The sequence below is a fragment of the Caenorhabditis briggsae genome (genome assembly GCF_000004555.2).
Source record: "Caenorhabditis briggsae complete genome, chrIV, whole genome shotgun sequence".
NCBI classification, from domain to species: domain Eukaryota; kingdom Metazoa; phylum Nematoda; class Chromadorea; order Rhabditida; family Rhabditidae; genus Caenorhabditis; species Caenorhabditis briggsae.
Window position 1 is genome coordinate 17,013,536 of NC_013487.2, and position 24,965 is coordinate 17,038,500.

General features: G+C 36.9%; 7 protein-coding genes across 7 annotated transcripts; 2 read left to right on the forward strand and 5 right to left on the reverse strand.

Annotated features, from left to right (window-relative positions):
• Positions 1-567: 567 nt before the first annotated feature.
• CBG22515 lies at positions 568-4,816 on the forward strand (the record flags this gene model as incomplete). Its single annotated transcript, XM_045236372.1, has 7 exons — positions 568-609; positions 1,424-1,637; positions 1,692-1,789; positions 2,257-2,490; positions 3,935-4,063; positions 4,117-4,446; positions 4,610-4,816. 7 exons carry the CDS (start codon positions 568-570, stop codon positions 4,814-4,816), a joined length of 1,254 nt encoding a protein of 417 aa, XP_045097586.1.
• Positions 4,817-5,335: 519 nt separating this feature from the next.
• Positions 5,336-6,302, reverse strand: CBG22516 (the record flags this gene model as incomplete). Its single annotated transcript, XM_045236373.1, has 3 exons — positions 5,336-5,367; positions 5,415-5,945; positions 6,263-6,302. 3 exons carry the CDS (start codon positions 6,300-6,302, stop codon positions 5,336-5,338), a joined length of 603 nt encoding a protein of 200 aa, XP_045097587.1.
• A 262-nt stretch (positions 6,303-6,564) lies between these two features.
• Positions 6,565-11,644, reverse strand: CBG22517 (the record flags this gene model as incomplete). The annotated part of the gene is made up of 12 exons (XM_045236374.1): positions 6,565-6,672; positions 7,261-7,356; positions 7,747-7,841; positions 8,274-8,715; positions 8,991-9,072; positions 9,383-9,470; positions 9,741-9,916; positions 9,963-10,072; positions 10,121-10,341; positions 10,396-10,814; positions 11,448-11,545; positions 11,594-11,644. The coding sequence occupies 12 exons, from the start codon at positions 11,642-11,644 to the stop codon at positions 6,565-6,567; spliced, it is 1,986 nt and encodes a 661-aa protein (XP_045097588.1).
• A 484-nt stretch (positions 11,645-12,128) lies between these two features.
• On the reverse strand, positions 12,129-13,481 carry CBG22518 (the record flags this gene model as incomplete). The annotated part of the gene is made up of 4 exons (XM_002634873.2): positions 12,129-12,332; positions 12,724-12,840; positions 13,135-13,281; positions 13,344-13,481. The coding sequence occupies 4 exons, from the start codon at positions 13,479-13,481 to the stop codon at positions 12,129-12,131; spliced, it is 606 nt and encodes a 201-aa protein (XP_002634919.2).
• A 291-nt stretch (positions 13,482-13,772) lies between these two features.
• Positions 13,773-14,695, reverse strand: CBG26534 (the record flags this gene model as incomplete). The annotated part of the gene is made up of 3 exons (XM_045236375.1): positions 13,773-13,852; positions 14,351-14,498; positions 14,690-14,695. 3 exons carry the CDS (start codon positions 14,693-14,695, stop codon positions 13,773-13,775), a joined length of 234 nt encoding a protein of 77 aa, XP_045100529.1.
• Positions 14,696-18,480: 3,785 nt separating this feature from the next.
• CBG22519 lies at positions 18,481-19,243 on the reverse strand (the record flags this gene model as incomplete). The annotated part of the gene is made up of 2 exons (XM_002634874.1): positions 18,481-18,519; positions 19,082-19,243. 2 exons carry the CDS (start codon positions 19,241-19,243, stop codon positions 18,481-18,483), a joined length of 201 nt encoding a protein of 66 aa, XP_002634920.1.
• Positions 19,244-20,175: 932 nt separating this feature from the next.
• CBG22520 lies at positions 20,176-22,168 on the forward strand (the record flags this gene model as incomplete). Its single annotated transcript, XM_002634875.2, has 9 exons — positions 20,176-20,217; positions 20,265-20,473; positions 20,613-20,733; positions 20,797-20,927; positions 20,976-21,077; positions 21,127-21,331; positions 21,375-21,481; positions 21,538-21,675; positions 22,036-22,168. The coding sequence occupies 9 exons, from the start codon at positions 20,176-20,178 to the stop codon at positions 22,166-22,168; spliced, it is 1,188 nt and encodes a 395-aa protein (XP_002634921.2).
• Positions 22,169-24,965: the final 2,797 nt, after the last annotated feature.

The following is a 24,965-nucleotide window of genomic DNA, read 5'->3' on the forward strand; positions in this document are numbered from 1 at the left end:
AGAGTGGGCAAGAGGGAGATGGTTGGCGGTAGCCCAATTCACAACCATGTTGATACCAGTTTGAAGGGCGATTGGGTCATGAGAATACAATTTGATATCATCAGCAAAGGCGGCAAGGTGAAGAGAGGGGATTTGTTCAAGTTCTAAGAGCAGATCATTGATGAAAATGAGAAATAGTAAGGGACCGGAGACTGATCCTTGAGGAACACCAGAGGGAATGACAGAGGAAGGGGGTCCAATAAAATCATAGATTTTGACAGAGAACGTTCGACCAGAGAGAAACGAGGAGAACCAAGCTACGTAAGATTTAGGGACTCCAAAGCTAGCAAGTTTCTGGATGAGAAGTTGATGATGCACCTGGTCGAAAGCTTTGCGGAAATCGAAAAAGACGACGTCTAGTGTATTGTATTTCAAAAAGAGTAGCTTTATAATTCGAAAAAGATTGAACTAGAGAGGTGGTGCAGGATCTGTAGGAGAGAAAACCATGTTGAAGACTACTGAATTGATCTATTTTTAGGTGAAGATCTAACTTTAGGTGAAGATCTAACTTTAGGTGAAGTGGAAAAGATGGGATTCCCAAAAGGAGTTCAAGAGGCGCGATCCCGGTCTGTATGGCGATTTTCCTTTGCCCCACCGACTGTCTTCATCGGTTGTTTGGAAATCACTATGATCACTTGGAGTGAGTTTTTTTAAAATACCGTTCTTGCTCTAATAGAAGCCCACCCTCTGCATGCACTTTGAGCTCAAATATCTCGCTTCCTCTGAAAGATATAAAAAAATTTGACTAACAAATTGTTCATTTTGATATCTCCCATATTTTATCAGTTAACGGATTTTGGATATCTCTTACAGAAACCTAGATAATTGAGCTCAAATTAGATGGTTTGGATGGACTTCAATTAGAGAAAATGAAATAGATAATTGAAATTTTCGGGTCATCGAATTCACAACCACATTTTTCATCTCTTGGAACAACCTAACTTGAATGTTAAACTGTGCTTTTATTTTTGCTTTGTTGTTCATTAAACATTGGGAATGTCCAGAAACAAAGCTTTACAAAATTCTTCTTTTAATTTATTCGAAAAAATCGATTTTCGTCTGAAAAAATTATTTTTTTGCTACCGTAACCAAGTGAGCGCGCGCTCTGTCGCAACACAAAAATCAAGCGGGAACATTTTCGAAAAATGTTTTTTCTTGGTCAATGCTTGTTTTCTGCATTTCCGGCCATAATTTTTCGTTCTTCTGCAGTTTTTTCGCTTATTTTTTGTTTTTTTTTGGCCTCCGGCTTCTCCACTCTTTTTCACTATCTCCAATCTTGAAGTACTTCTTCAGATGCTTTCCCGGCTTACACTGTGTGGCCTTCAGAAACTCCTCAAAATTTTGAGTCCTCTTCTTCATCTTCTGCCTATAAAATGTTTTTCAGGGGATTGAGGACACTGTGAGGAGATTCGGAGCGGAGGCAGACCATGGTGATTCTGCGATTTTGGTGTTTTTGACACATGGATGTGTGGATGGCGTTTACGGAACAGATGGAAAGGTTTTCCAGCTGAATCAAGTTTTTGTGCTTCTCAGTCCGGAAAGTTCGCCCCAATTGGCTTTGAAGCCAAAATTGATTTTTGTAGAAAGCTGCCGTGGAAGTGAGAGATTTTTTTTTGTAATTTTTTTGAGGATTATTAAATTTTGATTTCCAGGTAACCGTGACGCGGGGTATTCTGTTGTAGAGGATCCGGGAGAAGATCAGGTTTTGGAACGATCTGGAGTGGGTTCGGCTGGAGAAAAGGTTGGCGAGGTAGAGTTTCAGATTTCCAAAACTTCAGAATCTTGGAATCTCAGAATCTCAGAACCTCAGAACCTCAGAATCTCAGAACCTCAGAACATCAGAACCTCAGAATCTGAGAATCTGAGAATCTGAGAATCTGAGAATCTGAGAATCTGAGAAACTCAGATTCTCAGAATCTCAGAATCTCAGAATCTCGGAATCTCAGAATCTCAGAATCTCAGAATCTCAGAATCTCAGAATCTAAAAATCTCAGAATCTCAGAATCTCAGAATCTGAAAATCTGAGAATCTGAGAATCTGAGAATCTGTGAATCTGAGAATCTGAGAATCTGAAAATCTGAGAATTTGAGAATCTCAGAATCTCTGAATTTCACAATCTGAGAATCTGAGAATCTCAGGATCTCAGAATCTCAGAATGCCTGAAATTTTGAAATTCTAAACTTCGATTAAAGTTTCAAAATTTGACCTTTTTTTCAGAAGCCAAAGACGATCCCAATGAACCCTGATTTCTTAATCAGCTATTCGACGAGCCCCGGCCACGTGGCATTTGCTCATCCGAGATTTGGAGCCTATCACGTACAGCTGCTCTGTCGAACCATTGCTGAAAGGGCCCATCAAAATGACATAGAGACAGTGATGGTTGCAGTTCGGAAGGGAATCTCGCAAATGGAATTTAGAGGAGAGAAAGGTCTCCTGAAGCAAATGCCGGAGGTAAGGAAAACGTCTGAAAATTTTTTGAAACCTAAATTGGATTGGAAAATTTTATTGCTATATTTTCCCATTTTTTTGCCATTTTTATCAAAATTAGAACAAGAACATTTTTATCAAAATTAGAGCCTAGAAAATTGCCTACCGCAAATCTATAATAGAAGGAACCCAACTTTAAACTTCCCAATATTTCTTAATTCCCGTGAAAGATATAAAAAAGTTGTGAAAGTCTGTTACAGATTTTATGGTATATTTCGAACTAGAATAGGCTAATGGACCCATTTTTACACTCTATTTCAGAATCAACTCCCCACCTTTTAATATTATTTGGGCATCTTCTTCCTTGTCAGCATACGAAGTTCCGTCGGGTACTTTAAGTCTTCCGAGCAGTCGTTTGGTCATTTCACCCTGAAAAAAAAAACCAAAGTTATCTCATTTTATGTGAAAGATATCAAAAAGTCGTCAACTAATAATACATTTGTCACATTATCACCAACATTTTATCAGTTCACTACTTTTAGATACCTCTTAACCCAGATAAACTAGCTCAAAGTTAGCAGCTATCTCAAGCCGCAACTCCTCGGCACGGAGGTTTGAGCTGCGACCACACACGACTGCCAACTTTGAGCCAATTTATCTTGCTTCTTTTAAAAGTTATCAAAAAGTGGTCAATTAATAAAATATTTATTACAATATCACCAACATTTTATTATTTTACTAATTTTTGATATCTTTTATGGCAACCGAGATAATTGAGCTCAAAGATTACAGTCTGGCTTGATCAGTGCAAATACTTATTTCAGAAAAACTCACTCCAAGTGATCTTCGGAGACATCGTTGGAGATTTTAAAGGTTTTGGAGATTTTGAAATTCCTAATAAGACGGACGGTTGAGTCAAGATTGTGATCTAAAATTTTTTGAAAAAGTTAGAGAAGCAATTTGAAAAATTCGAAAAAAGATGGAAGAGATTGCAAAACATGAAAGTCAATTTTTATAATCTTTTTTTGTGATTTTCAACTTTTTCTTTTTACTATTTCATCTTTTGAAAATTACAAAAAAAAGTTTAAAAAAAAGAGAAAAAAAAGAAGAAAAAGGAAGCAAAATCAATAGCGAATCCTTGGCGCCCTGGTAGATCAAAAATTTGAAAAAAAAGTTTTGAAAAAAAAATTGCCCAACAAAAAATAGGTCAAATTTCAGAAAAAGAAAATTCAAAAAACAACTTTTTTCCGTTGATTTCCGCTTATTTTTTCCGTAAAAACTGGCGAGAAAGAGAATTAATTTCAGGTAATTTTGAACGCAAAAAATATAATGAGCGACAAGAACGAGAAGGGAGAGCCAAAGAAGAAAATGAGGAGACTGAACAAGAAGGAAAGACAAGCAAGAAGAAAGCTGTTCAAGATCGGAGAAGAAGGACCAAAAAATAGAATATGCACTGAAAGTGAAGGAGTTGACAGGGAACATGGTTGATGATTTGGAATTCAGGGAGACGGAATTGTGCTATAGGAAACGACGGCTACTGAGAATGGGAAAAATGGAGAAAGGGGAAAAGAGTGCGGAAGACGTGGGGATTTCAGAGGTTAAATTTTTAATTCTAAAATGTTTGAAATAGTGATAATTATGAATTTTCAGAGTTGGGAGGCTGAAGGATTGATTCAGATCGAACCCGAATATGCCATGAATGATTTTCAGATGACTGCACATTCTGACTCTGTCATCAATTCGACTGAGCCACTTTTTCTTGAAGAACCAGCAACAAGTGATGAGCATCCATCAACAGACGAGCAGGAGGAAAAATTAATGAATGAGCTCTATGGGCAATTGGTGTTCCCTGAGAAAATCAATGGAGAATCGGATGTTGAAGATGTGGATAAATCGGATAAGCCATTTTCCCCAAAGAAGCCATCAGAACAACGAGATGAGCCGTCAGATGGAGTGGAGCCGTACGGTGGAATAGGCCATGCGAGAAGAAAAAAAGAGAGAAGCCGAGAAAAAATTGAGCGAACAAACCGAAAAGAAGCGTCCAGCTCAAAAAATCTAAAGAGCAAAAATCAAGAAAGTCCCTGCTAAAAAGAGCACAGTAAAAAATCAGAAGTAGTTTTTGATAAAAATTTTCAATTTTTAGGCAAAGGCGACGGCTTCAAAAGTGAAGTCTGGTAGCAATTTGGATGAATATGAATTGGAAGCGTTGAAAAAAGTGGGAATCAAAATCAGAAAAACAGCAAAGGATCAAGTTCTGAAGGATCAAGATGCTGTGGAGGGACAAAAGGTGCTTTTCAATGTCAGAAAAACTACATTTCGTTTTTTTTGGAATTGCGAAAGCATGGCTTAATTTCTTCTATGTTTTCTGAAAATTCAGACTCAACAGAACGATTTTGAACTACCGTAAGACCTGTAATAGAAGGGATCCCTAACCGTAACTCTGAGACACGTTATCTCGATTCCTGTGGAAGATATCAAAAATGGGTCAACTGATAAAATACAGCTGATATTATGATAAAAAATTCATCAGTTGACACATTTCAATATCTTTCACAGAAATCGAGACAATTGAGCTCAGGTAGGCAGGCTTCTATAAGAGGAAATACGGTAGTTTCGTATGTATGCTCACCTTAGTAGAATCTGGAATCTTTGTGTCATATAAGACATGGATAAAAATAGGCATGAACAGTGGCATGTGACCAAGCAATCATAATTTTGAGAAAATGACGTTCACCTGGGGTTTCAAAACTTGCTGATAGATGAAAAACAAAAAATATATTGAATTTTATTAAAACTTTATTTGAAATCCAATCAAATTACGAGGACATCATTGCACTAATATATCAATTTGAAATCATATTATTATTATTCAATGTCGTTGAGCGAACAAATTCCGATATTCTGAAAAAAGATCCCAAATTTCTTTGGTCTAGAATAATCTATTTTACCTGGTCTCCTGATTCCTCCATTATATCCATTGGACATTGTTCCAGATGACCATACAATTTCAGTTGGCGCCCATCCCTTTTTGAATTGCTGTTTCTCCTGCATTCCAATATCCGGATTATAATTTTGATGATTATCACGATGATAATGATGATGATGGTCTTCTGAATTTCCTCCAACTTCCACGTCATCAGCTCCAAACATCTCTGTGGTCACTTTTTGCATTTTATGATTGCTTTTCGGGGTTTCAGTGAATATCACATCATCGTTTCCATGTTCAGGATCATGAATATGTTCACGACCAGAAACTACAGTATCCGGACCAACGTGGATCATTCCAGGAGGTGTGAAGCTTGACTTTTGGGGATTAGATTCGTGGGATGACGAATCCTCTGTACTTCCATCAACAACTGGAGCTCCAGCTTTCTCCGGAGAGCTATCCACCATTTTGTCATGTCGTTTTTGTGCTTCTTCTAGAATTCCTTCCACTCCAAAGCCGGAGACAATAGTAGCTGGAGCCGAGATGGTGAAACCTGGAAATTTCAGATTTCAACTATGTCATTTTCAGAAAAGATAAAAACCTGTATTAGAAGCCCATCCAAACCGTCAACTTCGAGCTCAATTAACTCGGTTCCTGATAAAGCTATCAAAAAGTTGTTAACTGATAAATTGTTTATCATAATATGAAACATGTTTTATTAGTTGACAACTTTTTCATATCTTTTACAGGAACCCAGATAAGTTAGTTTAAAGTTAGAGGGTCTTTCTATTACAGTTTTTACAGCATTTTCCTTTTTTTCTCTAATCCTCTCATTATCCTTTATCTCACACTTTTGACCCAAATACTCACCGGCAAGACATAAAACTAGCAGACTTGATAGTATCATCATTTTCAATTCAATGCAATTCAATTAAAAAAGTGTAGACTTTGTGAAAAAGACATGGAAATTAAATACAAACCTGAAGTGGGCGGAGTCAGCGATCAGAAAACATGAAAGAAAAGGGGGAACCAAAAATAGTAGGAACTTTTGAAAAAGATGTTTTAGTAGTAAAACAAAATTAGAGTAAAAAGAAGAAAAAAGTGGTAAACATTTTATCAGTAAACGAAGAACCGGGTTTTCTCAAGGAAATGATATCAATGTTTCCGTTCCACTAGATAACAACATTTGTCTCCTTGAAATCTCGACGAATTTCGTTTCGATGTTGATTGAAAGTGTTCTCCAGACAAGTCACTTTTTGTTTATAGTAGATGCAGGAGTTCTAAAAATATAAGGTAATGATGGAGTGCAAAATAATTAGGATTGGTTTATTTTTGGCTTTGAAACTCTGTCAAGTTTAACGCCATATATCTCGTTTCTTGTAGAAGATATCAAAAAGTTATTAACTGATAAAAAGTTGCTAATGTTATGATAAATATTTTATCAGTTGACAATGTTTTGATATCTTTCACAGAAATCGAAATAACCTAGCTCAAAGTTAACGGTTTGAAGCCTGAAATAGAAGGGTCCCACGCTGTCAACTTTGCGCCCATTTATCTCGCTTCCGTTAAAATATATCGAAAAGTGATAAATTGATTAATTGTTTTTGATATTGTGATAAACAATTTATCAGTTGACAACATTTTTCTATCTTTCACAGGAACCGAGAAAAATTGGCTCAAAGTTGGCCTCCTATTCCAAACATCACAATTGATATTATTTTCGAACATCGCGCTAATCACTTATCAAAAAAGGAACGCATGGAACAACAGAAATCGGGTGATCACTTAAAACTTGATCATCCAATTAGTTTGCTGTGCACTCTGATCGTTCTTGATTCAAATCAGTAACCTTAAAAAAAAAGACTTACCGAAAAGGAAATGATCATCTCATTCAGACTCGCGTCCAAATCCTCTATTATTCCATTGAGTCGAGTTAATTGCTCCACCACTGGCATGTCTTCAAGCTGAAAATTGAATTTTTGAAAACCTAAGAAAATTGGCTTCAAAATTTTGATATCTGAAAAACGCCAATGTTGAGTTTTCGGAAAGTTCTAGGAAGATCAAATACCGCGTTTCCTCTAATTGCAGAATCGCAAACACACCGTCAACTTTGAAGTCAATCATTTCGGTTCCTGTCGGAGATTTTTAAAAATTGTCAATTGATAAGTTGTTTATCATAATACCACTAATATTTTATCAGTTGACCACTTTTTGATATCTCTTACAGGAACCGAGATAATTGATTTCAAAGTTACCAGTTTGAGCGGGCTTCTATACGAGGGAATACAGTTAAGCTATTAACGATTTTGTTCAAATTCCTTAATTATTTGAATGACCAAATTAAAATGACCCACCACTATATCCTCTGCCTCCTCATAATCATCTGGATCACACATTTCTCCAAGTTCTGTGGTTTCCAGCAATCCTCTGGAGTGGAGCATTTCTCGAGCTGGAAGTTTGAAGTCTTAAAATTTATAGATCTATAACTGGGACCCACATTTTAGCTAGAGAGCTGAAAATTAGAAACTTTGGACCGAAAAATCAAAAAATAACAGATACCATCAATCAAAAAAAATTTGAAAGGCCAAAATGATTGACAGCTACTATAAAAATTTACAATTCAAACTGTGTAAATAAATGGACCCGGAACAAGCAATAACAAGTTCCAGTCATTAAAAAAAAAGTTAAAACACGGCACGAAATTATTAGGGTAGGAAAAATTCGGTTCATAAAAGTGGAACCTCAAAGTCTAGCCTGAAAAAAAATCTAGCCGGAAAATTAGACATCCCTGATTTTTCGACTTGGATAGTTTTGAGATTTTTTGTCCTAAATTTTCAAACTTTCAGAATATTTATTACTGTATGCTCTTTTGCCAACCTACCATTCATGACAATGGTCTTATATTCCTGCGGGAATTCTTGTAAAAGTCTCGTCACATCATCTCGATAAAGTACATAGATGTCCGAATACCCAATGGATTGAAGCGACACACACCTTCGTGTCCCAAGTAGATTCCCCTTGACATGTACAATAGACAACTCTCCAAACGTTGCCCCTTCATTCAACTCGTCCAGTTCTTTCCCAGTATCATCATCAATTACCCGAAGTTTGCCCTTTTTGACGATAAACATCTCCTTGGCCTTTTCGTTTTTACGGCACAGGTAGTCGTTGGGAGAGAAGACTTGTTGTTTGACAAGAAGGACCACTTCATGCATGAATCGAGATTCGCATAGTTGGAAAATTTGCACTTTTTGGAGAGTTTCCATGTGGAGGTTGGCGGCAATGTTGGCTTGAAGGCGTGGAGGCAGAAGAGATAGGATGCACTGAAAAGTTGGATAGCTGAGAGGCCAGAGGACAGGCAAGGGCAAGGGACAGACAAGGGCAAGGGACATTCAAACTAGGGCAAACTAAGGCAAGCTAGGGCGAGCCAGGATCAGCTAAGGCAAGCTAGGGCAAACTGGGGGAAGCTAGGTCGAATTAGGGCAAAGTAGCACGAGCTAGGGAAAGCTAGGGCAAGATAAGCCAAGCTAGGGCACGCTAAGGAAGGCTAGGGCAACATGGAGCAAGCTAGGTCAACATAGACCAAATGGGCACTCACATGTTCATCATCCAATTGATTATGAGCCATTAGATACATGAAACAGCTCAACGCTCTTTCCTGGATAGCCGAGTTTACTTCTCTGGAATACATACATGTGGATGGCCGGGCCGGGCCGGGCCGGCCCGTTTGCCTCAAAATTTTCGGCCCTGCCCGGCCCGCTCGGCCCGCCTAGGACAACTTTTCGAAAATTTTATTTTTCGAATGTGCCAAAATATTTATAATGGCACAAATATTAATCCAAATGCATACAACCATCCGAAAAAGTTAATTTAATTGAATTTTTAGCCCGGACATGGCCCGGCCCGGCCCGGCCCGCGGGCCGGCCATCTTTTCCACAAGTATACTGGAATATTTAACGCAAGTTCTGAAGCCCATTCTTTGCTAAGTACCTATACTTCATGTAAAACTTAATCCCATCCATCATTTGACGAAACTCGTTGACGCTTTGACTCATTTGAACCACCACACTTCCGACGCCTGGAAATTCATAATTGGTTTGTACCAGAAAGGCACCTAGCTTCTAACTTTGAGCCGAGTTATCTCGGTTCCTGTAAAAGTTATCGAAAAGTTTCTAACTGATAATATGTTTATCACAATATCAGAAGTGTTTTATTATTTGACACATTCTTGATAGCTTCAGTGGGAACCGAGATAAATTAGCTCAGTCCGGACAGTACCCCCTTCTATCTTTCCATTACAGGTCTTACGGCACTCGAATCCCATTCATCATCTTATCTTCCCACTTACTTCCAATAATAGTAGCAAAAACCAACACCCCAATCAACGTATCGCAAATTTCCAGCGAATTTTGAGAACTGGTCGATGGCCATGGCTGCTGTCCACATGTTGTAATAGTGAGTGCGGACCAATACACAGACATACTATATTCACGAGAAAAATTACCGGTTTCCCAGCGATAGTGTCTGCAAAATAACGTTTTTGATTTGGGGTAAAAAGTTTGAAGTGTACTTATTCTTCCAATAATTGACCAGGTCCATTTTGTACGAGTCTCGAACATCGTCAAGGTCCAGAGTGTGGTCGATGTCTTCGTTGTACCAACAGTTGTCATCTACGTAGGCCTGGAAGCAGGAGTGGGGCTATTATTTTCCTACTTAAAACGACCGCACCTCACAATTCGGGAAAACTGGCTCGAAAACTTTATAGTAAGAAAATCCAAACTCGGTCTGTGACTCTTCTGTTATCCCTTCGTAAATCGAGAACAAGAAATAGACGCAAGCATTCCAATGGAACAAAACTATGCAGGAACCAGCCAAAATCACAATTTTAAACAATCTGGGAAATGTGGTTCGTTGTTGAGTGCGTTGGACGAAATCGATAAGACGAATTACTGGAATAAAACAATCATCTGGTAATCAACTTGGGTTGTGATTCCCTTAATTACCTTTAATTATCCTTACAGTCCTCAGAAGGGATATCGAGTCATCGTAGAATAGAATAAAATCCAGTGGGAACAAACAAAGTATGTCATTAGCCACTTTCAATTTCTGCATAAAGTAATTTTTTCGTAACTTTAAAGTGTTCTTGACCTCTTCCCCCTCATGAAGATATGCTGAAAATTTTTTCAATACTTGAATTTCAAAAAATCCTTTACTCAATCTAGACTGTATAAAAATGTCCATAGAGAAAATGATATCAAAAAAGATGTTCCAAAATATCCAATTCCAAAAATATTGGGATTTTATGTCGGCGAAAATGAAGATTACTATTGCAAATGCATTATAAAGAACCCCAATGGATACTAGGAGGGACCAGAGATAGTAGTATCGAGAGTTTGATGATACGTAGAAGTAGAGGAGGCGGCTGGAAGAGTTTTGAATTTTTTAGAATATTTTATCAGCTTATTTGAATTCAAGTATAACTTATTTTCCATAGTCTAACGTGAAGAATGTAATAAAAGGTTTCATTAACTTCGAGCAAATTTTCCTCGGCACCTGTGAAAGATATAAAAAAGTTGTCAACTGATAAAATGTTTATCATAAAATCAGAATTGTTTTATCAGTTGACACATTTTAGATATCTTGCATTGGAATCGAGATAATTGAGCTTAAACTTGACAAGACGATCTATTTCAGGTGTCGCAGAATTAGACAAAAACTTTTAACTTTGAGCTCAATTATCTCAGTTCCCATTGAAGATATCGAAAATGTGACTAGTGATAAAATGATGATGATATCATGATAAACATTTTTTCAGTGGACAACTTTTTTATAAATTTTAAAGGAACCGAGATAATAGAGCTCTAAATTTGACGTTGGGACTACCTTGAATCCTATATTAGAAGGGCCTCCTTTGAGCCAATTTATTTCGCTTTCTGTCAAAGATCTAAAAGTCTAAAAGGTAAACGGGAATTTCACATCTGTTTTTTCGGGGGATTTCTATTACAGGTTTTACGATATCTCAGTTTCAAAAATGATAATTTTTATCTCAACTTACTTTCTAGTATCCTCAAAAATCTCCTTAAAAATGGTCCATCCCGTCGGATAAACATCATAAGATTCCAATTCCACATTCTCGAAATATTTCTCATCTACCTGAAAAAAATTAAAAATCAAGACCCCGCCCCTTTTTTCAAAAACCACCTCAAACTGCAAAGGATCGACACTTTCAGATTCGGAACTTTCGCTGTCCATTGGTTTTCAAAAAGAAGGGGAAACAGGAAAATAGTAAAAATGAAGGGAATGAAAAATCTAGCCATCCTTTAGAAAATCCTAGCTAATCTACCTATTCATCCCTCTCCCCATAGGGATTATATAGGTAGAGGAGCATTTTGGATCATATGAATATGGAAGAATTTTGAAGAGAAAGAAAATTTTTATCCAAAAAGAGAGAAAGACATTCCACATAAAAAATATAAAATATCCAGAAATGTATCAGAATGAAGAGAAAAATTTAAAAAAAGGACATTTAAAGCAAAATAAAAAAAACCGGGCTAAAAATTACAAAAAGTGATAACTAAAAATATAAAAAAAGAGAGAAAAAGAGATCACCACCCGCCTAATTGATCGGTTTTTGCAACTTGGGAAGAAAGTGCGCTCTACCGAAACTCACAAACTTCAATGGAGCGCACTTGCAACCCTTTGCTTCATCATCAAACACAGGAGACAAAAGAAAAAGCTATTTAACTGAATCTGGAACGCTTTTCGAACTACCCACAATCACAGGAAGCACCAAATCAAAATGTTCAAGGTCTAATTTGAAAAAGTAGGATACTGTAACCAGACGATTCGCGTGGATTGAAGTGGGTGGGAGGTTGGGAGGCACACTGAACTCAATCTCTTTCGTTTGGGGACCAGCACCAGCTTTTGTTTTGCATGTGCCCTGGAAAATCGATAAATTGATATCGGTGGACGAGATAAAAAAGGTCAAAGTTGACAGTATGTATGGGCTCTTCTAATACAGGTTTTATGGTAGTTACTGTAAACGCGCTAATTGAAGCTCACCCGAACATTCAACTTTGACCTCAGTTATCTTGATACCTGTGAAAGATATACAAAAATTTGTCAACTGATGAAATATTTATAACAATATCACAAACATTTTATCAATTTACAGATTTTTTGATATCTTTCATAAGAACCAAGATAATTGAGCTCAAAGTGTGTGGTCGCCTTCATATAGTGTGTTTACCTAAAATAAAGACTAAGGGCCCTTCTATTAGAGGTTCTTTAACTTTTGTGTTTTTTTAATAGAAAATTTTCTTTTAACTCACATGACTTTCCACTGCTATCGTTATGGATTTCCGGTCGATCATCATTGGATCATTCCGATTCACAGCCACGAAATCCAGTTGTTGACATAATGACAGTAGGACGCATTCGTGGTTTTCCTGAAAGCTTAGGTTAGAATTTTTAGTATTTTTGAGCATAAAAGTTTTATTCAGAATATCGTTAAACCTGTATTAGAAGGGCCGGCTCTTCTGGGGCCTTTCCAATAGAAGGAGCAATTTTGATTCTCTGATCATAAATGAACGAAGGAGCGTAGCGACAATTACGCGCCAAAGGCGCGCCAGCTAGGCTAGATCTTCAAAATTCGATCAATTTGAAAGGGCCCTTGTAATACAGGTAAATATGTATCACTCAATTTTCTGACAATTTCGAGATTTATAGAAAAAAAACCCCACCTTTTTCCTCATCCATTTTTTCCGCTTCTTCGTCTTATTCTCAACTGTCAGACTAATTTTCGACGTCATTCCAGGCATCACACCAATCTGTTCGACTTGCATAGTAGCTATCAGTGCACCTTTCCGTCGGCCACAACAACCGGTTACCTGGAATTCAGAAATCTTCATTTATCTTCAGAATTAAACCTCCCGCCCCACCAAACTCTTACCTCCTCCTCTTCAGTGACATGTGCCTTGTCGTGTAGATATGGAGCATCTAGATTAAGCAACGAGAACACTTTGAACGTTTTCTCCGACACCACTTCTGTATCTCCATCCTCCGGGATTGCCATGAGAGCTGTACACATATACCGTATGCTTCCATGATTCTCCCGTTCCACTGAAGATAATACGTCTAGGGGTATTCGTCCTTCAAATTCTACACTGTGCTTCCCTTCGTGGAGTTCAAAGTCATCTGTGCAGTGTTCCGCGATTGTTCTAGAAATTTCTTAGATTAAATATTTTTTGACATTCCTTTTTTAACATTTCAGGCTCAACTGATAAGTCTGAACTTGTTTTTTTGCAATATGGAAGGTTTTAAAAAACTTGTGAAACACTGTTTTCAAAAAAAAAAATATATTTCAAACTTCAAGAAGGACTTACGTTGTTAAATCAATCTGCTCATCCATAAAGGTGTGTCTGCTCTCGTAGGGTAGATCGTCTTGTCGACTTCGCCAACCTGAAATGTTCTTAAATTGATTTCAAGCAAAAGAGAGGAATAAGAAGGTTTTTTTTTTTCAAATGATTATGTTGCCCAATTGAACTTGCGTGGGAACTATTGAAAGCTGAGCTACGCGTTGATCACTGATAAGAACGGGTATATCTTTGGACATGAGTATCTTGGAAGCACGAAAAGTAATATAGATATAACTTTACGTTTGGTTCATAACTACTGAATTTTTCAAAGCGATTCCTCAAGTCTAGGTATTGTTATGATTATCCAAAGTTGGGATTTTTATGAGATGAAACAACTTTGACTAGCAATAACCCAGCTCACAGTTGAGCAAATAATTTGAAACTTGGCCAATTTACTGATGAATTATTTAAATGTTTGCACTTCAAATTTCAGCCCAGTATGACGCTCCATTCAAATTTGATAATAGTTCAAACTTGAGTCCGGTGGTAGACTACTTCAATTAGAATCCAAAATTTTCAATAAACTATCAAAACGACTCACCTGTCTCTGCCACACCAGTCAACCTAACGATAAGCCCATTGATCCTGACTTGTTTCGAACATACCATTTCGATGATTCCTTTGATTGGATCACCGCCCAGATACGGCTCATCTATACCCTTATCTAAGGTCACTTCGAAGTAATCGACCTGCAAAATTAAGAAATGGGTTACCGTAAACAACCAAGTTTGAGCTAATTTGTCTCGATTTCTGTAGAAGATAGAAAACATGTGTCAATTGATAAAATGTGTGTGATTTTATGATGAACAATTTATCAGTTGACAGCTTTTTGATATCTTAGATAGGAAATGAGAAAAAGTGGCTTAAAGTTAAAACTCACCTTCATAACTCGATCTCATTCTGACATGGGACGGTCGGAGAGGCGGGGTGAGGGTGGATGGAATTTGTTCGGCGATGGAATAGAAGTATAACAGCCACCCTCTGAAAATGACAGGACTTTTTTTCAGACAACTGGAAGACAAACAAAAAAAGAAAAAAGAAATCAAAGTCAATGTTTTCTCTTTTAGCTCCAGATCCAACCAAGACGGATGAGGCAAGACAATTTGATTTAGGGGGAAGAGTTTTCTGTGGCAAATTAGAGAAAAATGGGCGGAAAATGGGACAAGTTTGGGAGCTAATGTACCATTTTTATTGGATTTGGGACGGGGAAATGTCGGAGGAGAAATGTTTCCAAGGATTTTAGAGAAAGGAAAGTTTGAAAATCTGGGGAAAGCGAAAAAAGGGCAAATAGAAAAACAGAGAAATCAAAAATCCGGTTTTTGAGTTTTATAGAAATTTAAGAATTTTAGATTTTCAATTTATAGAAATTTTGGATTTTCTTGGTTCTATGAATTCCATCAAATTTTATAATCTCCCAAAAAATAGAAACCCCTGAGATCCAGAAAAAAGAATCATGACTTTTTGGAACAGGTGCTCTCTTTTGATATAAATCTCTTTTTTCTCTGGTCGCGGCTGGCTCAAAAAGAAAAAAAATGTTTCGGGTGATGATCAGAATCAATCCATCGAAATGTAGTAACACCTGACGGATGATAGAAGCTGATAGAAGAGAGACGCAGAGAAAAAAAGAATGGATTGAGATGGGAAAAGGTGTACTACGAACATCACAAGAGGTTTTATGATTTTTGGAAAAATGAGGAGGAGGAGGCGGAAGGTGAGAAAAAGTTATAAAGTTTTATGTCTAAGAGATTTTCAAAATTTTGAAGAATTCCGAGTATCCAGGGGGTCTACATTCAGACCCCGAATATGTCAGAAGCCCACCCCATACATGCACATTGAGCTCAATTATCTCGGGTCCTATGAGAGATATCTAAAAACTGTCAACTGCTAAATTGTTTATCATTTTATCAGTAATAGTTTATTAATTGACAATTTTTAGATATCTCTCATAGGTCCCGATATAATTGAGCTCAAAGTGCGTGTATAGGGTGGGCTTCTGAGATATTCATGGTCTGAATGTAGACCCCACACGTTGAGCTCAATTATATCGGTTCCTAAGAGAGATATCAAAAATTTGTCGACTGATAAAATATTTTTGATAAAATGATGAACAATTTATTAGTTGACAGTGTTTTGATATCTTTTGACGAAACCGAGATAATCGAGCTCGATGTGGACGTATAGGGTGGGCTTCTATTAGAGCATTCACGGGTAACAAGAAGACCCAAATTGGAAATTTTCAGATAAAATATGATTTGGAAGAAAATGTATAAATAATGGTGATTTTTCGAAATTTCAACAAAACCTAAAACATTTCTTAGAGTATTAAACGATGGTTCCAGGTGTCAACTTATGGCTGATTTTGAGTTCGAGCTTGAAATTCAATGCCTTTTTCGCAAGAACCTCAAGAGTGGGACCTTACGAATCAAGTGAGGGGACTAGAAGGTTGAAATTCGAGAACTCTAGGAGTCAAAAAGTCACAAAAAGTAAGCACCCTCCATTTCTTATGAAGTCATAGGGGGGGCACACAGGTGTTGGATTACTGCTCCAAGGCTCTCCGGATGTTGAATGTTGGATTTTTTGGGAGGGAGTTTGGGAAATCAAGGGGGATCTAATCTAATTTTAAAAAATTGGCAGTATTGAAAATTCCTCTGAATTAAAAATTTGAAATTCAGTTGAAGTCAGAGTTCAAAATTTCACTGAAATCGAAAGTTCAGATTTCGAATTGCTTTGAAATATTGATTTTAAAACATTTCACTTTTGGGTTTGAACTTTACCTGTAAACCTGTAATAGAAGGGCCACCACACTGTTAACTTTGAGCTAAATTAGCTCAATCCCTGCAAGAGATATGAAAAATGTGTAAGCTGATAAAATGTTTGTGAAATTATGATAAACATTTTATCAGTTGACAGATGTTTGATATCTAGTACAGGAAACGAGAAAAATGGCCTCAAAGTTATAGGTTAGGGCCCTTCTAGTAGAGGTTTTACCATAATTTACAGAAAGTTAAAAAAAAGGTCAAATTGCGCCGAAGGCGCACCAGCCAGCCGTTTTAACGCCAAAGGCTCGGTGAGCAAGCTGGTATAGTTTTTAAAAATAACTGCCACTGCCAGCGACTCAAAGTTTCGATAAAAATTTAAACTTCCAAAAGTGGATCTTAAAAATCCTAGAATTTGTATTCTCAGCAAACCAAAATTCCTAGTCCTCCCCCCATAAAACACTTATAAAATGATATATATATATCTATTTGGAGATCTCCCAAGAAGTACATATAAATATTCAGAAAAATATAAAATAGCATATCTATATGGCTATTCAAGTGTCTGGATAGCTATAGAGGGCCCTCTCTCTCCATCCACCAAAATATCGAAAGGTCGAGAGAAGAGAGAAGGAAACAAGTCCATTGGGGATAGAGCCCAAATACCAACACAGAGATTCTTTTTTTGTTCAAACCAATATATGGGGTCTTCTGAAAAAATTTTAGATGGATCCATCTGGAAGGGATCCTCTATAGCATATATGCTTGAATATTGAAAAGAATGGGATAGAAAACTGCCGGAGGCTGAGATGAGCAATAGAGACAAGAAGACAGGAAAAGAGAGGGATATGAAAAATTAAGTGTTAAAACACAAGTATTGCCCCCATCTTCTTCTTCTTCCTCCCCTCACATCTTCAGAAGAGAGAGAGAGTGGTTGATGGACGTGTTTGGTGCCCCCGGGGAGACAAGAAGACTCCTTTTTTGTGCTCCTTTTCTTTAGAGGCAAATGTTTGTGTTGTTTTGTGTCTTACTATGAAAATTTTAGAAGAGAGAAGGCGAAAAAAAACACAGAGATTTTTCTCTTGGAGGAAATCGAGCAGGAAATTTGAATTTTGTTTTTTTTTAGTTGGTGGGAGGGTTTTATAAGGTGGGAAGGGGCTGGGACTGCAATAACATAAACAAAAAAGGAACAAAATTGGTATATTCTCATTTTTAGCAAAAAAAAATTATCCAGATTTCCTTGAGCAGAAAAATCTGTAATCATCTTAATTTCAGCAAATCCAAAACTTCTGTCTGTGCAATCTGAAGGCAATCAAAAATTTGTGATTACCATATCACAGAAATATTACTTTCAGTAAATTCGGAATGAAATAAATTTCCAAATTTTTAAAATTTGAAGTTTATTGAAACTAGACATTTTTAAAATTACCGTACTTTCTTCAATAGAAGCCCAACCAAACCGTCTAGTTTGAGCTCAATTATCTCATTTTCTATTAAAGATATCTAGAAACTGTGAACTGATAAAATATTGCTGATATTATGTTAAACAATTTATCCCTTAACAATATTTTGATACATTTTAAGAGAATCGAGATAAATTAGCTCAAAGTTAATAGTTCATAGTTAATAGTTAGAAGGCCCTTCTAAAAATTCTGAAATCTTGAATATTCTGAATTTTATGAAATTCAACTTTTTATTTGAATCTTTCAAATTTTACTGAAACGAAAATTTATTATTTCTTGACAGAATGTAAAAAATAGAAATTCTCCTACTCTATAGTTTTTTTTTTGAAAATTTTTCTAATAAATCTTACTGGTATGCATTCATTTCATATTTTAAATTGAAAAGTAGCCCAAAAGGAGCTTAGAAAATTTCAATTTCCAAAATTAAAAAAAGAAGCTTTTAAACAAACGTTTCAAGCAGTCCGAGCAGGTTTAAAAGTTTGTGGTCCTTGCTGAAAAATAGGTCAATTTCCAAATTGACTATACATGAAAATGGACCTCGCGTGACCCATAATAATGACCCACTCTTCTATAGGAATACGCTAACCTAATAGATAGAGGAAGGTTATTGAAAAATGTAATAGAATTCCCGGACCAACGTGGTCTAGACCACTTCTTCGTTTCTCAATAACACAACAACAGATGTTGCAATAACATGATGCCTATGAAGGAAAAGAAAACGCGACATAACAAGAAAAAATAGGAGATATAGCTCATATACGGGGTCATTTTATCTGAGCTAGATAGACAGGAATAAAAAAAACATGGATATTTTTAGGGAGGAGTATCCAAGAATTGGTGTCAACTGGATAATGAGTTAATAATACATTCGCGTGTTTTGGATAACAAGTTTGGAAATAGCGGACATTGGATTGTAGAAAAATGAAAAATTTTTCAAGTTTAAAGTTCATTTAAAGGTGGGGGGGGGGGGACAGGAGATTTTTCGTAGTTTTTTTTAGCTAGAGTATGCATTCTACCGTCACAGTGTACAACGCTTAATGTCACTCTGCGTACAGCTGTCGTCCTCGCCTTTATGTATGCGATCGGGCGTCCGCTTTCTCTTTGCCCGCGTGGCTCAGTCGGTAGCGGCGCCGCACCCTCAATCTTCGCCTTCACAAGTTCAACTCCTCGAGGGGCATCTTTGAACGGAATTTCGAGAACATTATTTTTTTTCATGTCCCCCCACCTTTAAACAAAAGAGACAGAAAAGAAGAAACAAAGTTGGTGCAGAATAATTATAATTGAATTAGTAAACGTTTAAAGAGCAGGTGTTTCTATTTTTAGCCTACTGTCTTTTTTATACTTATCAGGCTGTAAATTGAAATATTGTCACAATAAAGGGTCCTTAATACGTCATCAGGTAACATATGATGGAGAAAAGACAATTGATATTAGATTAAATAACAAAGTTTACACTTCTGTTCCAAAGGAAAATACCGCCAGGATGTGAACACACGATAATTACAAGGCCTACACTAAAGTTTGTACTAGCATAAGATTTATAATAAAGAGTTATACTGGACTTAAATTTGGATGACAAGCATTCAAATAATTCATCAGTAAACTGGCCAAGTTTCAAATTATTTGATCAACTGTGAGCTGAATTAGCGCTTGTCAAAGTTGCTTCATCATGTTTGAACAATCATAACAATCACTAGAATTCAGGAATTGGTTTGAAAATTTCAGTAGCTTTGAATCAAACGTAAAATTATATTTCTACAATTGTCTGTGCTTCCAAGACACCTATGTCTAAAAATATACCCGTTTTTATTAATCCTGGTAATTGTGCACCATCTTGTAGTGGCTAAATGTCTCCTGATGTTTTTCTCTTTTATAATTCATCATCGCTGTCTTCCAACCATTCTTCAAAAATTTTCTCAGTTGAACTACTGGAACGAAGAGTCACGAAACTCTCGCTTAATTTGATCTTATTGAAAAGCAGCGCCCCCCCCCCCCTCTCTCTCTTTTCAAATTGGCTGAAATTTAGTCCATGTCATTGAAACCACTCCCCCATATTCTCTTGTGAGGCTCACTTACATCAAGTTGTGAATCAATACTTTGGATCTTACTGTTTCTGACCAAAAATGACCAAACTGCGCTTCCCATTTATGAAAAATCAAACGATCGCAAAATGCATTGACTTGTATCAGGTAACGTTGACTACTAGAGTTCTACTGGTTACTGTATGACATTCCAGGCTTCTCCAGTGGACACTACTACAATTATCTTGCATCTGGTACTAATTCTAGGAGGACTGGTATCCAATATATCCCTTCATTTCATGTTTTCCGGTAGACCCAAATTAGGCACGGCGAGTTTTGCCTACATCCGAATCATTGGGATGTTCCAGTTGGCATTTTTCATCACACCGTTTCCATTGAAAATTCTCACGGATCATTATCAAGCGTAAGTAGAACATAAGATTCAATCTTCAGTATACCGTAACACCTGTATTATAAGAGCATCTTAATATGAGAGCCCTCTGGCACAATACAGAAGGACCAGCCCTTCTAGTTACCTTATCGTCCTGTACGTACATTTTCAGGGGCCAAACCTGGATTGCAGCCAATTTCCTACCCGTACTACTGGCTCTTTTTCACTTTGTGATCTCTACATTATGTCTATGTTTCACTATCAGATTGTTACTACTTCTGAATTGCATTCGGGTGAGTGATAAGCGATTTTGTACTACAAAAAACATACTGGTTTAATCCTTGACTAATTTTTAGAGATGCCGTCGCTGGAGTTCTGTGTCCTGGGTGGCTTGGCAGAAAATCTTCTGTCTCCTACCTTTCGGAACTATTGTCAATGTTCCACTTTGTTTTGAATGGGTTATCGACTATGAGCAGTGTGTTTTTGGGTAACGTTTTAGTCTATAAGCTAAATTAGTAGCTTTTCGAGTTTGCAGAAAAGAGCTATATGCAATAGGAAGACCTCATCTGTCAGAAGCTGCTCTTCAGAATCATATAAAAACAGATTTAATCAGAATCATTCCAACAATCATTTTTTGGTAAGGGAACGGATGATCGGCGGGTGTCCGGCAGACTATTATTTTCCAGGATCACTGCATTTTGTACCTTAGTTTTTTTTGCCGCTGAAAAGTGCATTCTTCCGAAGCTATCTAGCCCATATGCTGCCAAACACATTCCCCTATTCTCCAACCTCCAACCATTGCTCATCGCTTTCATCTTGTCCCATGCAACAGTTCATGTCTACACTACTATTCATATTTTATATGACTTAAAGATTCCAGATTCTACTAGGGTGAGTGTAGCAATCAAATGTTCTTTCTCAAATCTGCCTTCAGAACCAAATGTTTGGGATCTCCTACGCCCTCCCATTCCCCATCATGCTGATTATCTCCAGAACGTTCCGGTCCCATTTGTTCCATCTAATTAGCAATTTCTTTGAAGGGTAGGTTTTTAGGGGCAGCAAAAACGATTCGTTAGAAATTTTAGACATATTTCCAGGTTGGCTCGACCTCCAAAAATGCGGAAGGATTCTACACTTCAGAAGATGACGTCACAAATTGCAAGGCATATGGCATTTAGTAAATTGGAAATGGAGAATTCGGAACTGGATGAGAGATTGTACAGTAATCTGAAAGTGTGAGTAAACACATTGGGAGCTCGAGAGTGTTTTTTCAATTTATTTAGATACCGTAAAACCTGTATTAGAAGGGCCGGCCCTTCTATTTTTCGTGGGGTTCCTAGGGGGCACTTCAATTAGAAGGGCCCTTCAATTAGAGGGGGCACTTGTATTTTTCGTGGGTCCTCTGAAAACGGATCTTCTATTGGAGAGGCATCGTTTTTCAGTGAACATTTCGTTTTTCTACTAAAAATCCATTACAATTTGCCCTTCTAATACAGGTTTTACGGTAAGTTTGAAATTTTTAAAGATAATTTTCTGGACTATAATCTGAAGTTCTATAACTCCAATTTTTCTGAAAATCTGAAAATATTTTGCAGGAACAATATGCGATCTATCCTCCGTGACGACGCTGTCTACCGTGTTCGTTTCGCCATTCCCCAGCAAACTGTGCAAATAATTCAGGAGGAGGATAATTCTGAAAATGATATCTCTATTTTTAGTCGTGAATGATTTTTCGCCTTATATAACTATTGTGCTGCTTTTCAAAGTACGAATCTTTTTTGAATCCTGAAATATTTTATGAATAATTTTCAATTTGTTGCGTTCTCCAAGGTTCAATATTTGTTCTAATTGTGGTCTGAAACCATTTTTTTTTTCAATTTATCGCCCAATTTCGAATTTTCGAAACCTGTCATTCTTTAATACATTTATGTCAAATGTGCTATTTCAAACCATACAAATGTTATTGATAGTTTTAAAAAGGGAGATAATTCAGAATAGATAATAAACCACCCCATAACTCTCCCCTTCCATCCGTTCCGTTCCAGAACACTAGATGTTCGTTTTTTGTCCTCTATTTACACTATTTTCCCGTCACTTTTTCCCTTCTTCTCATCTCATAACCCTTCGAAAATGCAATAGAGTGCCAATAGGTCAATTACGTACTTTCCATTTTTGCCTCCTTTTCTTTCCTTATGACGGCGAAAGGTCAATAAGTGTATGGGAAATAGATTAGTAAAAAAATACTGTAGGTTTGCAAGTTCTCCGGGGTACTGTAGAACCAATTTTTCTCGATTCCTAGAAACGATATCAAAACGTTGTCAACAAGCAAATTATTATTGATAATAAGATAAACATTTGGTCTCTCTCACCGGAACTCAGAAGACCCTATTAATACAGGTTCAGGAGTATTCTAAAGAGCTAAAGTCCTTTCACCATTCAAGATTTGGTATGTAAAGTCATAAAAATAATGCGAAATTAGCACCTTTTAAGTTTCTGAGAAGAAGAAGGACTAGGAGGGTGGCTAATACTATGTTGTTGTTTAATAACAAAACCGGAGAAATTATAAGCGACGAGAGATGTTGAAATTATAAGGTTAGCATATATGGAAAATCTCGTTTTGAGTGGTGGTGGGAGGAAAAAAGAACGAAAAGTCTGGCAGAAAATAAAGCATCGAGGAATTACAATTTTCGAAATTTTCTAAGCATTTAAAATATTGAAGTTGGTTTTAAGCCGACGGTGTTGTACATGGGGCGCACAACTACCTGGATTGATAAAAACGGGTATGCCTCTAGATATAAGTATCTTGGAAGCACGAAAATTGGTAGAAATATAAATTAACGGTTGATTCAAAGCTACTGAAATTGTCAAAGCGTTTCCCTAAGTCTAGGTATTGTTATGACGACCAAAGATGAACGACATAAATTCATGACTTCCAAGAGATGAAGAAACTTTGACAAGCGATAACCCAGCTCAAAGTTGCTCAAATATTTTGAAACTTTGCCAGTTTTTTTTATGAACTATCTGAATTTTTGCACTCCAAATTTCAGGACAGTACGGCGCTTCATCCATATTTTAAGCTAGTACAAACATTAGGTAATCAAGCGCCACGCTGTAAATTTGCCAGATCACGAAGAAGTTATTATATATATATATGAACATATTATGTATAATTTCCGCTGCTACCATTTTACTGACATTCTTTTGAATTTTGTGTGCAGAATATCAAAATCTACAGCATTGGCATTTTGTCCACCTCCTTCACACTCACTTTCCCAGAATATTCCCGAAATTTCCTTTTTCGATTTTCCCCCTTATCTTAGACGTTTCCGGCAATCCAAACAAAAGAAAAACACGGTTCACACTGTCTCACTCTCGAAAAAGGACAAGATGAACGGAAGGGAAAAGAATCAGATATAGAATGGAAGGTGCGATAAATTTTATGCCCAGCTATTATATATGTCCCGTGTATGTGATCTACGCGTTACGATGAATTTAGGATGAGAGATTTCGGAAAATTATGGAGATTTATGGATGCATCGGGAACTTGTAGGTATAACTATCTTGGCGTCGCCGGCAACTTCTGATCTGTGATTGGTCGGATTCTAGATAAAGCCGCTACTAACGCCTACATAGTATTATTTTAATTTTCAGCTTCTGACCAAAATCCGACCATGGCCCGCTATACAGCCGTTTTCGGGCAACTTCCAATCAACTTCTGACCAGAAGTTATCAGCCAGCAGCTTAGTCAAAAAACCACTCTGAAATTTCAAATCTAAAAAAAAGAAAAAAAGTCGTATTTTGGAAGTTACTACATTAGACTTCTAATATTCAAATTTTTGGTTTCGCAGTTTCGAATAATCAAATTCACATGTTTTCAGCTTGAAACTTTTTTTTAGGCGCAGAATATGTAAATTTGGATCACTAAATATTTTCATTTCGAATTTTGAACGTTCTATATCATATGATGTAAAATTTTTGTAGAATTAGAATTTCCCAAGTTTGCTCCTTCCAAATTTCAATCCCCACACAATCATTTTTGTCAATAAGATGGTTTTCGTCCATTATGACCATTTTCAGGAGTCTGAAGCTCGGCTTCCGATCAGTTTGTAAACTTTGGAGGGCGTAAAATAGACGTAAATTCGAAACTTTGCATTTACAGAATGTTTTGAAAATTCCTAGCTTTTCAGCTATTTGCGGATTTCTTTTCCTCATGTTTTCAGTGCCAAAACAGGCCAAAAGGGATTTTTCTCAGAAAACTGCTAAAACAGTAATTAAAAAAATTCTGTGAATCCAAAGTTGTTTTATATCTTCCCAAATTTTCAACACAGGTGATTCGCGAACAATCCGTTACGGACGCTCAGCGTTCGCGCGCGGTTGAAATAGGAACCACATACGGACCGTACGCGAACCGTTTTTAGTAAATAGCAGTACATTATTCGGATTGATCCGTATCCTAACTGAATAAAACATTTGATTCGCAAACGGATCCGTTTGGTCATGATTCGCAAACGGATCGGATACGGAT